At 42.2% G+C, this 16,334-nt stretch overlaps 1 protein-coding gene across 1 annotated transcript; it reads left to right on the top strand.

The window, feature by feature from the left end:
• Positions 1-1,657: 1,657 nt before the first annotated feature.
• On the top strand, positions 1,658-16,041 carry ZBTB45 (zinc finger and BTB domain containing 45). The gene is made up of 3 exons (XM_072156333.1): positions 1,658-1,931; positions 3,698-5,302; positions 10,390-16,041. The coding sequence occupies exons 2-3, from the start codon at positions 3,715-3,717 to the stop codon at positions 10,641-10,643; spliced, it is 1,842 nt and encodes a 613-aa protein (XP_072012434.1). The 5' UTR covers positions 1,658-1,931; positions 3,698-3,714; the 3' UTR covers positions 10,644-16,041.
• Positions 16,042-16,334: the final 293 nt, after the last annotated feature.

Genomic DNA, 16,334 nt, shown 5'->3' with positions numbered 1-16,334 from the left:
TCCCCCTCTCTCGCCCAGGACTCCATTGTGGCTCAATCCGTGGCTCTCTCACTTCCTCTCCCTCCCGGGCTGGACAATGTGGGGGGCGGCGGGGGTGAAATTTGTAGGCCAGCTCTTATCCCCGGAAGCAGAGTTACTCAGCTTTAACGAGATAAGGGAGAGACATACTGTACCCAATACGGCCAGCTTCCATTACACGCAACTGCGACACGCATTCAAAGCCCAATTCGGCTCCTTCGGCCTGACAGTGAAATTCTCCAAACTAGAGACTCTGATGAGTACCCCGGACCTCCCTAAGCCACTCACTCAGTGCTATGCTCTCCTACAAGAGCAAAAGTCCAGACCGTTTGATAGAGCCTGTGAACGCTGGAGACAGGATATCCCTGACCTGTCGGATGATGACTGGAGGGAGGTCGAACTGTCCTACTTCACATCTGTAGTGAGTGCGAGGGACTTCCTGATCCAATCTAAATTCCTCCATCGAGTATACTTCACCCCTGCTAGACTATTCCGTATGGGAGCAATGCCCAATGATCTTTGCTTTCGCTGTCAGGCTGAAGTCGGATCCTTCCTGCATTGTGTCTGGTCCTGCCCTAGGGTCCATGTCTTCTGGTCCGAAGTGCTGGAGTTCCTAAATGTACACTTTGATTTCCCACGATTACTGTCTCCCTCTGTGTGTCTCCTCGGTATCATAAATGAAGTCATCAATGGCCACTATGACAAAATTTTCTTTAGGTTTGTATTATACTACGCCCGAAAAGTGGTGGTGATGACCTGGAAGGACCAGGAGCCCCCTCCATTAAAAAGATGGATATTACTTATTAACAGCGTCATTCCCCACTACCGGTCCCTGTATGTCAACAGGAAGTGTCCCCAGAAGTTTGACCGCATCTGGTCCAGATGGTGCGAGACTCCCCATACTGCCCTATGATCACATGTGATATATACTCCTCTCCATGATGACGGAGACTGAGCGTGCTGGTGTGTGTGTGTGTGTGTGTGACTGATTGTCTATGTGTCAATAGTTATTTGTGTTGTATCAAGATGTCTGGTTACAATATCTGCTGTCACTTATCGCGGTATATCCCTTAGTTAATATTGGAACGCAATAAGATCCTGTTCATTACCACGGATGCTATTCAATTATTCTGTATTGTGGGGAAGAAAGTATGTAACAGACAATCTTGTTCTTTGGTTTGTTTATTGCAATTGTTAAAAAAATGTTTCCAAAAATTTGCAAAAATAAATACTTTTAAAAAAAAACTGTTTTCTTTCCATTTCTCTTATCCTCAGCTCATAGATCAGCAAAACTGAAACGGTAGTGTGAACATGCCCATAACAACTACAACTGGTTCTCATCTTCTGATTGTCAATATTGGCATCAAATCTGCGGCCATTGCAGAGTCTGTGCCATTGGGCATAAGGTAATCAGCATGAGAAACCCATATATTTAGGTAATATCTATATAATGCAGGTACAAATAATATTTTCTACAACGTAATGCACTGAATACAGATGAGGCTAATGGAAACTAATGAGATCTGTGAATAGGTAAGGCCATTGATCATCCTGCTGTCTCCACAGCCCCCCCTCCCAGACTGCCCTGTGTCTGCACAGATAATAGAACAGAGGCTTGTCAGCTCTGTCCGTGTCGATAAAGTTATTTTATGTCTGGCTGGAGAGACCGTCGGCGCATGCGCTAGAGAGCCTCTTGGCCCCGACTCTGTTGCCGCTGTATTTCCAGAGGCTCCGCTCTTCACACCGATCGCGCACTAGAAGCAAGAGACTGGCGGCCACGGCGAGTACCTCCCCGTCCTCCTCCTCTTCCTCCTCCCCACAGCGGAATCCCGGAGGAGTGCGGGCTCCGTGCAGAAACATCCTGAGTAGCGTCAGGAGCGAGAACGCGCGTGTGCGCGCCCCGGGGAGAGCTGGTGAGTGTTACGGTGCCCTATAGATAGATATGGCCCGGGGTGGCCTAACCGTTCCTGAACTGGCTTCTATGTACGAGCTATTGACTCCTTGGTGGTGGCTACTAATCGCCCTAAACTCAAGCAAAGGCTGATGATCCCCACCGGTGGGACCTACATTATCCTGTAACCCAGACTGATGGCTTTAGTGTTGCCCCTACTTTGCACCTCCATAGCCCCCTTCCCCTATAGAGGTTCATGGACTCCGGAGTGTGCCCCTCCCATGTAAGGTTTGGCCTCTTCACACAAATATTTGCAAAGACTGTTTATGTGTCTATAAGTGTAAACATGGATCACCCACTACATGGGTGGTGAGGGCTTTCAGCTGTGGCATAGTAAGGATGGCACACCCTTGTGCAGTGTGTTTATGTCTGTCTTTACTTAATATTTGACATCATAGATCCCCAGTTGCACCCTGCAGTGATTTGACATTCTTGTAGCCATTCCTGATTTACCTATACACACACACACACTGCATGTTTGATGTATATAGATTGGCTCATGTTTATATATAGACTTGTGCGTGTGTATATATAAGCTACACGACTCACACTGTATATATAAGAAGGGGGCTTTGTCCATGTAAACATGTCTACATATATACACATCTATAGCACCATGGGATGGCACATCCACCCACTTATTACCTTCATCCGCTGCTTGCTGTGTGAGAGGAGCACCCTCCTAATCACTGGTTAGTCCATCTGTCTATATGTTCTGTTTTATGTTATCTTTGCTCTTTTCTATCTGAGGATGATGTGATTATTGTGCTGGACTTACACAGCCAAGTAGTGCAAATGTACTCAATCGGAGAGGGGAGGAAATCTACGGTAAACTCCTCTGGAAGTGAAATATCTTCTAAAAGTGAATATAGTCTGGAAGAACCATACCCATTAGATGGGTACATTCTGCTGACTTGCATATAATCTGTGTGGCCTCCTTAAAGTGTGACAATGTGTCTAGTGGACAAGTAGATTGAAGCTACATTTGCCAGCAAGACCTGACAGTATTCATTCTGTAACAGCCTCACACTTGTCCATCTGGATTTGCAGCTTCAGCTACATGAAATATCACACACAAATTGTGAACAGTTTATTTTTACATAAGTCCTCATCTTGCTCTGCTCAGAAAATCCTAATGGATACTATTTGGATATTACCCACTGGTTCCTATGGGCAAATGGCTTTGTTTCCAAAATAGTCTTGTATGAACAAAAACTCTTAAGTTTTCTTTAAGAATTGGAGTTTTAAACCACTAGTTGTGAATATAAGGCTCCAAGCACACAAAGTTTGCACCGACCGGACCAGGGTGTAGATATGTTCGTCTGGAGAGGTGAGTACTGCTCACCCCTCTCTTCTCCATAGGGACACATGCAGGCCGTCTTTACAGGAAAATTTACAGCATGCTCTATCTTTTACCTGTCTACAGTACGGTATGGCCAGGAGCCATAGGCATCTGAAATAATTATAATTTGTGGCCAGATATATCTGATCAGGTTGAACTTGCTCTACATAGTGTCCCATATAGCCTTTAAATATCCTGGTAGAGATTTATAAAAACTAACATAGTGAAGTTAGAGGAATTTGTCTGCAGCAACAGTAAGGTCACAGGAAAATGAGAGCTGGACTCTCTCCTCTCTTCCATAGCGATATTCTGATTTGTTAATGACTGTGTTCTTTGTATATCGTATAAAGTTATTTATTCCTATTTTTATTTGTTTACCCCTATAGCAAACTACGTCCCTGGAATGATGGCAGATGCAGTTCACTACATACACCTGCAGAATTTTAGTAAGTCTCTTTTGGAGACTCTAAATGCTCAGCGTCTTGGAGGTCATTTCTGTGATGTTACCGTCCACATCCATGATGCAACCCTTCGGGCCCACCGCTGTGTACTGGCTGCAGGAAGCCCATTCTTCCATGACAAGCTTCTTCTTGGCTACTCCGAGATTGAGGTTCCACCGGTTGTCCCTACCCAGGTGGTTCAGCAGCTGGTGGAGTTTATGTACAGTGGATCACTGGTCGTAGCACAGTCAGAAGCTCTGCAGATTCTGACAGCGGCAAGTATTTTACAGATTAAAACAGTCATCGATGAGTGCACACAGATAATATCTCAAAGCAGAGCAAACAAACCAGTGTCTATGGCTGGAACAATGGCGTCTTGTGGAACACAAAGCAGATCTTCCATAAACAAAATTCAAGAGCAGCCCAACAAGGAGGCTGACTGCCCCTCAGCTATTGGCTTGAGGGATGCCACCTGTTCTTTACCGTCTTCCATGAGATCTAATGAGTTGGAGATGATGTCCCAGATGGGGGCTGTTGGTGAAGCACCCAAACTATTGTGTGCTTCTGAAGTACGGTACAAGTTAAGGGACATGTTGTCAGCACAACAGAGACAGCTGCCAGAAGTAAGGGAGATGGTGCCTGAAGTGGAACACGTTTCTGATGGCGAAAGTATATCTACTGCTTACTTACCACAAGCGGAGGTTCCACAGAGCTGCCATAGCCGCAAGCAACGTCAGCCTGTGCGTCTCCAGCTCTCCGATAATGTTCCAGTCATCATTAAAGATGAGGACGAAGAAGAGGAGGAGCCTGAAGATAATAATGGCAAAGATGACAATGAAGATGAGAAGGGAGGTGGCGTGTTCAGCGAGTGTAGTGGTGGCTTCACCAGCTGTGGTGAAAATGATAAAAGCAGAAGCCCTGATGATAAGTTACGGAGTTCTGGCAATGCACGGAAAGACTCCACAGGCCAGATAGAATTTTCATCCGAGGGGCAGGATTTCTTCTCTAACCAGGACGTGTTCTCAGAATCCTTTATTCCTCCTTGGCAAAGTGAAGAGAACCTTTCAGAAGGTAACAGGGAGAATTCAATTGACAACACTGACAAGTTCCGTTCTGACTGCAGTATGGATGGCTCCAGCCTGAGGAATTTGGCTGTAGTTGCTGGTTCTGATTTCAAGTCAAGTCCACCCTTTAATGCAAGGGTTGCCGAACCAAGGGTACTGCCTTTTGTGGCCTCAGTCCTTCCTAGAGACATTAAGAATTCAGTCTCTGGAGCGGTGGCGACCAGCTCATCCAGCATCTTCCAATTCCACCTGACTCATCCCAGTCAGAATCAGCCAGGAGTCACACAGGGCTACTTCAGTGTCCAGCAAGACAATGCAAGTAATGTGGTTCAAATGAACTCTAATATGGTCCCAGGAAACTTGCAGAATGACCAAACACAGCGCCCTGGGCCTTCCCGCAACCCAGAGCCTTCCTATGTATGCAGCCACTGCCAGAAAACTTTCAGTTCTAGAAAAAATTACACCAAACACATGTTCATCCATTCGGGTAAGAGATTTTAAATTAAATGAACTATTTCTAATGAGAATATTGTTTAAGTACAATAACCTTTCTTCTACAAAATGTAAAATAATATAGGGGACAATATCATCATAGTTTTGTCAAACAAGGGCCCTATTCTAGTAGTAGTTTATTTTTGAATATAGGAGCAGTATCATTGTACAAGGAAAAGAGTATTATGGAAGTACATGAGCCGTCAGTATTGCAGTGTTAAAGTAGTTATATCTGTATATAGAGGGCAGTATTATAGTAGTTATATTTTTGTACATAGGGGGCAGTATTATAGTAGTTATGTTCTTGTACATAGGGGGCAGTATTATAGTAGTTATATTCTTGTACATAGAGGGCAGTATTATAGTAGTTATATTTTTGTACATAGGGGGCAGTATTATAGCAGTTATATTCTTGTACATAGAGGGCAGTATTATAGCAGTTATATTTCTGTATATAGAGGGCAGTATTATAGTAGTTATATTCTTGTACATAGGGGGGCAGTATTATAGCAGTTGTATTCTTGTACATACCTTCTTAGCTTTGCATTAGATTGTACCGGTGGATCACCCTGTAGTTGTGCCTGAAATGATTCTTTGTTTTAGATAGAATTTAGGTGGGTAAAAGTGCCATAATGCTTTCCCACAGAAAAAACCCTTGCCCTGTTCTATGCTGCTGATACTTTTTGTAAAATGTGCCTGGAAATAATTGATGTGCTGCTGTGTTGTGTATAGTTTGAGTTCTGTAGTGTATAATATATATTCGGCTTATAGTTTATATCCATGGTATAGAGGAACATGTGGTATATATTGTATATAGTATGGCAGTGGGGCGATGGTGTTCTCTCTTGGCAGCTGACTATGTGATTGTACTATCTATATTTATCCGTCGGGATCATTTTCTCAACTTTTTTAGGCTTTCTTATTTTGGAAACTGCTCAAATTCCAGTTTAGCACTGAAATAGAAGGGGGCTGGCTGTCATATGTAGCTTGACAGTGAGGTATTATTACCCTGAGATTGCTGTCTGACGTCAGTGTATTTCAGCAGTTGATTTGAGCTGTGTCTCCCAATGCTCTAGTCCTCTTTGACGTTACATATTTTTGTACAATCCCCCCCCCCCCCCTCCCCCAATTTTCATTTTTATATACGGATTTTTTTTGTCCATTTTATGTGTTCAATATAGAAAATGCCCAGTCATAAAAATGTATGTATCCAACAAGTATCCGTTACTTGAAGCTGAGTTAACTTAAAGGGGTATTCCCATCTGGGCATTCGCATTTAATAAAATTCATTTGCCATTGAGTCCTGTCTGGTGTGCTGGGGCTATGGGCCGGGTGCACACAGAAAGGTTCGCCACCACTGGTTTAGGGGATTGCTGTGGCCTCTTCACTGCTTACTAAGTACAGCACTGTGCATTGTATAGTAGCCACACTTTATATTGTAGCTCAAACCCATTTACTTGAATAAGACTAAGCTTTAAACAGGCCACATGACCACTGAGTGTGATGTGACTACCTCTGAAGTGTAATTGGTTAGTAAATTAGTGCACTGGGAAGGCAGAGAAGAGCGGGACTGTTAGTAATGGATGCTGGTAGTACAGGTAACACACAGACGGACCGACAGAATGAATAGTTATGTAGTTTTATACGTGTAGAGAGAGAGAGCTGGGAGGCCATTTATATTACTGTATTCAGGGTACAGGCGGTCCCCGGGCTACATACAAGGTATGTTCTTTACTTTTGTACTTAAGTTGACTTTTTGTATGTAAGTCGGAACAGGTATATTTTATAATTGTAGCTCCAGACAGGATTTGATTTTGCCCCAATGACAATTGGATTTTCAAAATTTTTGCTGTCATGGGAACAAGGATTATCAATAAAATTTCATTACAGACATCTTAAAGCTGATCATTGCAGTAATAGCATCTAGAGAGCTTCACCAGAGATCAGTGACCACAGAGGTCTGCCTGTAACTAGAGGTCGTCTGTAAGTTGGGGAGTCCTTGGATCGAGGACTACCTGTACATACAACACACTGAAAATGGATTTCGCATTGCAAGGCTTCTAATATTTCAGGGAACACTTCCAAGGTTTTTTTTTTTTATTGAAGATCATCAAAATCCCTAATAAGGTGCGCTCAACATAACTTCTCCTTGACACTTTCATAAAAAGAAGAAAAAAAGTCAAACCGTGCATCAAAAAAGGAACCATCTCCATCTAGAGGCAATGTCTGCGCCTGTCCCTTCAGCACTACCCCTGTTATCAGGGACTAGCCTGTACCAATCTCTAGGGTTATCTCTTCACTGAGCACAATGACTGGGCTGCTTATCAGTACCGTCTTATGCCCCATAGGGTGAACTGCTCCCAATTTACTACAGTGAATTTGGTTTACATTTCTGGCACCAAGAAAACGTCTTGTGCGATGCGTGATAAAGCCTAATGGGGAGGAAAAGCGCTTAACTGTTCTGTATAATTATACAACCGCACAAATGGCAATTGCCTTATGTAGAACTCTCGCTGGTCTCTTTATAAACTTTTAGGATTGTTGTCTGGAAGACAGTCACCATTAGAAAATATAACTGCACCTGCCTGTGCCTGCTGTAACGTCACAGATACAGGGGGGACACTGTTTTTCTAAACGCTTTTCCTCCCAATTCATCAGAAGACAAAGTTCTCATTGACAAGCTTCTGATTGCAAGTAGTAGCCACCAATTTCACTGGAAAGTGACTGGACTGGTTTTACCTATAATGTATCCAAAATAAAGCAACTTACCAGGTAACATAAGCAAACAAGCCTGGGACTAGTCTATCACTATAATAAACCAGAGACTGAGCAATAAACAATCTCTCCTCAATGTAAAGTGGTGTGATCTGGAAAAAATCCAGGTGGGGGTATCATAACATCACCCTGTGGACAGGGGCATGGGGGGTGGGGAGGGTTCTAGGTGACCACGTTGTATAGACAGATCCATCCAAAAAGACTATTTACTCACAGCTTAATGAAATGTAAGGCCACATGCAAACGGCCTATGTTTTCAGTTACTTACCAATAACTGTGCTGTCCGTGAATAGCGAGCATAACTCCTGTGAGGTGGATATATTGCAATTGTGTATTTTTGACAATTTATACAAAGGGACCTTACACCACAAGGCCCATCAGCAAGTAATGACTGTACAAAATTTCCCAAGCCCATAACAAGGTAATACAATGTGTGAACTATCGCACAAGGCTGGTGTACATAAAGCCCTAAGCAGTAAGCCAAACAGAACCCTTCTCGTATAGATACAAATATGTAACTTCCCAGGGGCTTCTTTTTTATACTTTGAGGGTTATTTGAGGGAATTTGTCATCAGTTTTGTAAAGCTGTAACCCTGGAGACCTGTGAAACCATAGTTTTTTATGTGGTGTTAGAAATGGCAGTTGATTCCAGGATTGTAGCTGGACTTGCTGCACTGGTATATGAGATATCTGCTCTGGACACAGAACAATCCCTCCCGCTGAGTAACTGCTGTAGTAAAACAGTCTCCTGCAGCAGAGACTCTGAGCAGGAGGGGCTGTGTTGTGTTTAATGAAGAACTCTCTCACACCATGAAATCTTTCTATGGTGATGGCTTTTCTGGACTGTTACCTAAAACTGCACAACTTTGTATGGTCAAAACCGCTTTACAGTTCCCTAATGATTTGTCAGCTGCCAGTGGGATCAGTGATGGTTTACAGAAGCCCCTAAACGGTCGCCATGGGGTTTAAACTTTTCTGTGCTGACGATAAATAATTCAGAGGGATAAACATCCTGTTCGATCGGCCACATACAGGGAGGTGGACAACCCGCCCCCCCCCCTCCCTATACTACACGCCAAAGATTCTAGTAAATCCTTTCCATTCATGCTTTCAGCCAGCAAAAGCTGTTTAAGTTCTTGAACATAAATGTTTGTAAAATGATCCCCCGGAAACTTGAAGCTGAAAAAAAGACAAAAGATCTAACCTGTGGTGTACTCAGACTCTGAATGCAACTTGTAGTGTAAAATATTGTGCTTGTTATGGATCCATGTTTCCTGTTCTATTGTGTACACCTTGTTAGTGCCGCAGTTTTGTTATGGTTGCATCCCAGATGTCTAGAAATGTATAAAGCCTTTAGGTTGTGTGTGTTACTTCAAATATGAAGGATAAGATGGTTGTATTTTTTCTGTAGAAAAATATAATGTGAAAACCTAACTTGTTTAACGTGAGTTTTTATTTCAATTTGTTAAAGTAAATCTACCATCAAAATAAAGCATAATAAACCAGGGACACTTACTCATAGATCCAGCACTGTGACTGTGGTAATCGTCTTACATTATCCATGGCCTCCTTCCTTTTTAAAATCAACTTTTAAAATGATGCTAATCAGTCATAAAGGCTATGGGTGTATTATTGGATCCCTTCTGTGCTGCAGATTCACAGGCTATTACATTATGAAGAAGCACTCCTGCACTCCCGCTGTTTTCTCACTGCTGCTGAGATTACAGGAAGTGCAGGGGAGAGGACGACGCTGAGACATTTTGTGAATCCAGAGGGCTTCTGTAGCACCCCAGAGCCCTTCTGGCTTAAAAGTTGATTTTAGAAGGAAGGAGACTATGAATAAGAAATATAAGTTGATTACCTCAGTCATGTGCCTGGATCTATGAGTAAGTGCCCCTGGTTTATCATGAGTGATTTTGATGGCAGTTTTCCCTTGAGCACAATTTTTAATCTGGCTAAGACTGACTATATGCACTCGAATGTAGTATTTTATACACAGACATGTGGTTTCCACAGCTCCGTGTGTGAGCCAACGGCTGCACGTTTTAGAGCAGTTCTTATTCATGGCCAGGTTGGGGTAGTCTTTTCTACTGTCATTGGTGTTTGAGTAGAGCTCACTTGCTAACCACAAACAAGGACCTAAGAATGTTCTCGCTGCTATGTAGTAAGGTTAAATGTCGGATTTGACATAAGATTAAGATCCATTAATTTGGGGTTTTGTGGTTGGATTCCGTTTGAATTTATTGAACTGAATGGTGATACAAATATCCAGTTTATAATTAACTATTTGATCTTGCCCTCTCGCAGGTGAAAAGCCCCATCAATGTAGCATCTGCTGGAGATCTTTCTCGCTACGGGATTACCTGCTGAAACACATGGTGACCCACACTGGTGTCCGTGCTTTCCAGTGCTCCATTTGCTGCAAGCGCTTCACTCAGAAGAGCTCATTGAACGTCCACATGCGCACTCATCGACCTGAGCGCTTCCAGTGCTGCTTCTGCAATAAGTACTTTTCCCACCGTACGCTACTAGAGCGACACATTGCCACTCACACCGTCTGATCAGTGAACCTCATTGTCATAGTTTTATTTGCAATGTCTAATCCCATGGGGCTTCAGCTTCCCAATGGATGGGTTTAGAGCCAGGGGCCAATCTTGCGAAAAGCCAAGATCTATTCATATAACTCGCTGTTCTGAAGGACCTCTGTTATCGTAGAGTTTTTTTTAAGACTTTTCATAAAACTGCAAAGCACTTATCACACAGAATCCAAAGGCAACTTCATCAGAAAAAGGAAACTCACAAGAGGTGGAAAATCGACATCTTGTCCTACCTGCAGCGGTCAAGTAGAGGTCATGAACATTGAGTTTTGGTACAGATGGCCAATGGTCTGTATGCCAGTAAGCATGGAGGAACATCACTTGACCTTATCCAGGCTGGTGGACCAGCATTCCAAGAATAACATCAATTCTATGTTGTTCCATAGACCAGCAAAGCTCTGGATATTGACAGTGAAGGATAACTGTTCCCTTTTGGAACATGAGCTTTGTTGTTTTCATACCTATTGGGGACCCATGCATTGGACTTTAGAACAGTATTGCTATTTAACTAGAGTATAAAGTGGAAGTGTTCCCTTAAAAGGGTTCTCTGGGACCATGGTTGTAAGGGTCAGTTGGAATGTGACTTATGAAGGTACGTCCATACTTGCTTGGGCAATAGAGGTTGTGTTCATCATCACCACTTTATTCCCTTAGTAGGTACGTCGTAGGTCTAATTCTGGAAGACCCTATTTTCTACTGCCATATGCTGTGTTCCTGGAGACCCCTAAACCCTGAGGTCCTAGATATGGAAGATGATGATATTTAAGGGTGGACGTTAGAATCCAACTTCCATACCAACGACCAGAACATGGTTCCCATTTGGTCTACCCAGCTTGCACAATAGCACCTCCTACTGCAACTATAAGGTTACAACAACAAGGTGGTGAATAGTGTCCCCTAGTACACGAGGTTACTAATGGAGGAATGAAGACCTGGGACACTAGCGATTTCTGGGTTATGCGTCTTGTATATAGTCTATTTAACCACCTTATATAATGTTTGTATTTATGAAGAAGTGTGTGATGTGTGTCAGCTGCGTGTTTTACATGTGTGCATATGTGTATTATCCTGTCACCTGCTTTTTTGGACGTCACATCAATGGTATTTATAAGACTTGTTTCTTATATGGCATGAATATAATAATGATGTCTTCTTGTTTTTTTTTTTAACTTAATTATTGTTAACACCAAAAAATAATTTTTTATGTCCTTGTCCCCAGTACCCGGGGGTGGTTTTTAAAAAGTGGTATTTGCACTATTCTTTAGCGAAGTGTCTCGCTTCATGCTGTTACATTTCTGCCAAATTTGAATTGGAAATAATGTTCTCTAGGTATGAGAGTACCTACTTTTATATTTTCATCACCTATCACCCAAGCACAGTCTGTAAGATGCTCCTGAAATGTCTCTAAGTTTAATAAGTTTTTATCATCACATGTCCCAGATTGCTTCAGTACTAGTGAGTTGGTCTTGGGTTATCCAATGGCCACCTCAGTCAGGAGGTTTTGCCACTACCCATAGGGGTTCTCTGGACAAGTCATATATTGTCTTATCACCTATAGGCGATAGTACAGAGGTGGCTTCCCTTTTCCTGAAGAACTGTTTTCCATGTAGGGGAAGCAAAGCCTTCTGTGAGGCACCTTTTATTCTGCTACTAGAGGAGCCATGTGCCCTGAGAAAGTTCATGTCTAGAGAAACCCTAGAAATCTGTGTGAACCAAGTGTAACGGACTCGTATTAGAAATGAGTCGGCTGTTCACACATTTCATCACGTTGAAACCTTTCTGTTCCCAATAATGCAGTTGTCTTTCAGATGTACTATATAATGTACAATTTTTACACATGACAGATCAGTTGTGGCGGGTCTATCAGCCATTTTCACAATAATTCTAGATATTTTTTCCGAATGGACAGAAATTAGTCACATGTAAAAGCAGCCTTGGCAAGTTGTTGGAGTTCGCACTTGTGATAAACATTTATCCTGCTTCCGCTGGGGTGTATTCCAAGAGGAAGGGTCCAAGCGAAGCACTAAATGTATTATGACGCTTTACAGGCATTGATGCTTCTGCATGGAGACCTTCTTCTTTAATTTGAGTTTTGGAAAGTCCTTCATGCCGAAATGTTATGTGTTTTACAATAAAACTTAGACGCATTTGGTGATGCTTAGGACTCTTCTTGTATTTGACCTAATGACCCCTCATGCCACCTTTACCAAATAGGCTGAATGGCTGAGATGGCTGGGAGTGTCTTCTAACCTGTTCATGGCATTGCTGATTTCCCCCAAATGTGTCATTTTAACTGCTTTATTGTCTCACTTCACAAGATCTATGTGTTTAAGTGTCTATATAAAGCAATAACCTCTGTGAACATCTACTCGGGCAAATGTTTAGAAAGCCTGGAGGTAAAACCTAAGTGTTGATTTGTCAGCTGATGTGTTGCACTAAGCCTCGTTCTTTCCTGAGTCTTACACCTCTATGTAGTCTGCATCCACAGCAGCCTTACCACACTAGGGATAGGGAGAGGCAGGGGGCTTCCTCGTGGATACATTGGACTCATAAACTTTGTCTGCTGCAATTTTTTTTTAGTTCTATTACTCACTAAATAGCTCACTAGTAGCACGGTATAGGTGGGGCGCTTGACCATGTCCCAAAGCTGCACATAGCGCCATGTCACAAGAGAAGATGACTAAATGGTGTCTGTTTCCTTATATAGCTTCAGTTTTGTACCTAATCATTTATAATACACAGTTTTCTAAATGCTTTTTTTTTGTACCGGTCTTAAATTTATCTCAGCATCCGGCCATACTGCAGTCACATCCAGGGCTGCAATCGTAATCCTTTAGTTTATTGCTCATAAGCGGTGGTATTTCTGGTCATGGAAATACCACCACCTAAGAGCAAGGGACAGAAGGATTGGATCATAAGGGGGGTGGGGAGGGAGAATGTTGCAACCCTCACATGAACAGAGCAACTGCTCACCTATGAGCCTGCAGCTCTATGCACTATGGCGCTTACCCACTTGCCCACACTTACCATAGAGCACAGACAACGGACTGACACTTTTTCAATTCGGCTCGGTTGTGGGCTTCTAGTCTAACACTATTTATACAGTTTACACAGGGGGCTACAATCCATGCCTCTAAAGACTACATGATTCAAAACTTTCTCACTTTCAAAAGGCAACTACCACCAGGATGAAGTATTGTAAACCAAGCACTGATATAGTGGTGTGTTCACCCTCTGGCAGGATCTGCTCCTCTTTTAGCTTCCTATGTCTTTTTTTTTTTTTTTTTTTTTAAATAAACACTTTAAAAATTATGTAAATGAGCCCAAGGGGCTCCACAGGTGTTAATGGAGCACCTCAGACTTATTTGCATAATTTTTAAAGCCTTTGTTTCTTAAGAACAAGGGCACCAGAAGCTGTGAGAGGGGACAGACACCAGTATGTCATTGTGCTTGGTTTACAATGCTTCGTCCTGGTGGTACGTTTCCTTTAAAAGACTTGCACACTGCATTGCTCCTGTACAGTTAAAATTTGCACAGGGAAAGCCGCCAGCATGTACGTTTAATAAGCCAATAGGCCCCAATCAACAGACAGGTATGGTGATATAATTTTTACATTTTTTTACATTTTGTTTTACAAGTTTAATGTGGAAATGTTTGTAAAGCTTTTAGTAAATTATTGTTGCATGGGGGCCAAGCGCTTACTGTTTAGTGACTTCAGTCACTATTGAGATTACACACTATTGAGATCAGCATTCTTTCAACACACACAATATATATAATATTTATAGACAAATAGACTTACACCTATTATATATTTACAGTGACTAAGTGTACTTACTAAGTGAGCAAGTTATGGGTTTTGCATTGGGGCAATGTGAAGTGTGTTTGTAAGCAAAGTGCTGATGGATTCCATGCCCGAAAAGTGTTGTAGAAGCCCCAAAATAATTGCAATTGCTACTGAACTGCAATCAATTGCGATTGTTACCCTCTTAACGCCAAGGGGCGCAGCTGGCAGGATGATTAAATGGGATGTTCCTGCACACTCGCTGCAGATGGCAAACTTTTACATGAGAAAATTTGCTTGCTGCGCATATTTCAATGCCAGGTAGAACCTGGTATAGAAATAAACTGTGTGCAGCCTGGCCCGCAGATCCATCAAGAGGCAGGATTTATTCATATCACATCATACAAATCTCCCCCATGTTCTAGTCACAAAGAAGCTTTGGATGTGACTAAAGTATGAGGCAGTAACAGTACAAGTGCAGTTAAAGGAAACCTACCATTTGTAGTGGCAGGTTTCCGATGGCAATACCGAGCACCAGCTCAGGGTGAGCTGGTGCCGGAGCTTATTTTAGTTAGTGTTTTAAACCGCGGTATCGCCCTGAGCTGGTATCGCCCTGAGCTGGTGCCCGGTATTTCCATCGGAAACCTGCCACTACAAGTGGTAGGTTTCCTTTAAAGGGTTTGTCCACTGTCAGCAAATAATTGATATGGTTTGTGTAATGAAAAGTTCCACAATTTTCCAATATACCTTCTGTATCAATTCCTCATGGTTTCCTAGATCTCTGCTTGCTGACCTTCAGCAGGAAGCTTCATTGTTTACACAAAGCTCTGATTACGACCAGTGATATAACGAGCCGTGCACCTGTGTGACATCACATGACCATGGACCTAATTTTATCTGCAGGAATAAAGCTTGCTGTTGAATAACAGCAAGCAGAGATCTAGAAACCGTGAGAAATTGATATACATTTTTCCAATACAGGCGGTCCCCTACTTAAGAACACTCGACTTACATACGACCCCTAGTTACAAACGGACCCCTGGATATTGATAATTTATTCTACTTTAGTCCTAGGCTGTAATAAACAGCTGTAACAGTTATCAAATGTGTCTGCAATGAAGATTTATTGTTAATCCTGATTCTTATGACAATCCAACATTTTTAAAATCCAATTGCCACAGAGACCAAAAAAGTTCTGGCTGGGATTACAATGATAAAATATACAGTTCCGATTTACATACAAATTCAACTTAAGAACAAACCTACACACCCTATCTTGTATGTAACCCGGGGACTTCCTGTATTACAAACCATATGAACGGTGGATAACCCCTTTACGTATTTCAGATGTCACCAGCCTTAGTACCAACATGTGAGTCACTGCAACACAAATAACCCCTAAGACGCTTGCTAATTCATTTCATTGTATTCAAACTGTATGTATTTTCCATGTTAATTGTCCATACTGAGTTTCATGTTTCTATTGCACATATAATTTTTACAAATAATGTAGCGTTATATATTGTTCATGTGTTGTTGCATGTTAACATTTTTTCTTATTAAAAATTTTTGATTGAACTGGGTTCATTTTTTTAATTTTTTTTTTTTTTTACTCAACCTGATACAGAAGTCAAGCCTTTAATCATCTGCAGAGAAGAGAGCATCTAAAAACAATTCTCCACAAAGAAGCCCCAAGTTTGGTGCCCACACGTATTAAAAACACAACAGTTTAGCTTTGGCCTTTGAGCATCAGCTACAGCTTGACAGTGATGTCTCCTACTGTTCACAAGTTGAGTTATCACCTGGTGAGGTGGCATCATGCTGAATTTGATAGGTGGCCCCCAGGTAATTTGAGGTTCTAGGTAGAGAGT

Source organism: Engystomops pustulosus, chromosome 6 (assembly GCF_040894005.1).
Source record: "Engystomops pustulosus chromosome 6, aEngPut4.maternal, whole genome shotgun sequence".
NCBI lineage: Eukaryota > Metazoa > Chordata > Amphibia > Anura > Leptodactylidae > Engystomops > Engystomops pustulosus.
This window is presented reverse-complemented; position numbering and strand designations above follow the sequence as displayed.

What these genes read in the sequence shown, in the direction of transcription:
- ZBTB45 (XM_072156333.1), top strand. Translation starts at nt 3,715, where the DNA reads ATGATGGCAGATGCAGTTCACTACATACACCTGCAGAATTTTAGTAAG. An exon ending in ACACATGTTCATCCATTCGG is followed by an intron (nt 5,303 to 10,389) that starts GTAAGAGATTTT and finishes GCCCTCTCGCAG; the next exon opens with GTGAAAAGCCCCATCAATGT.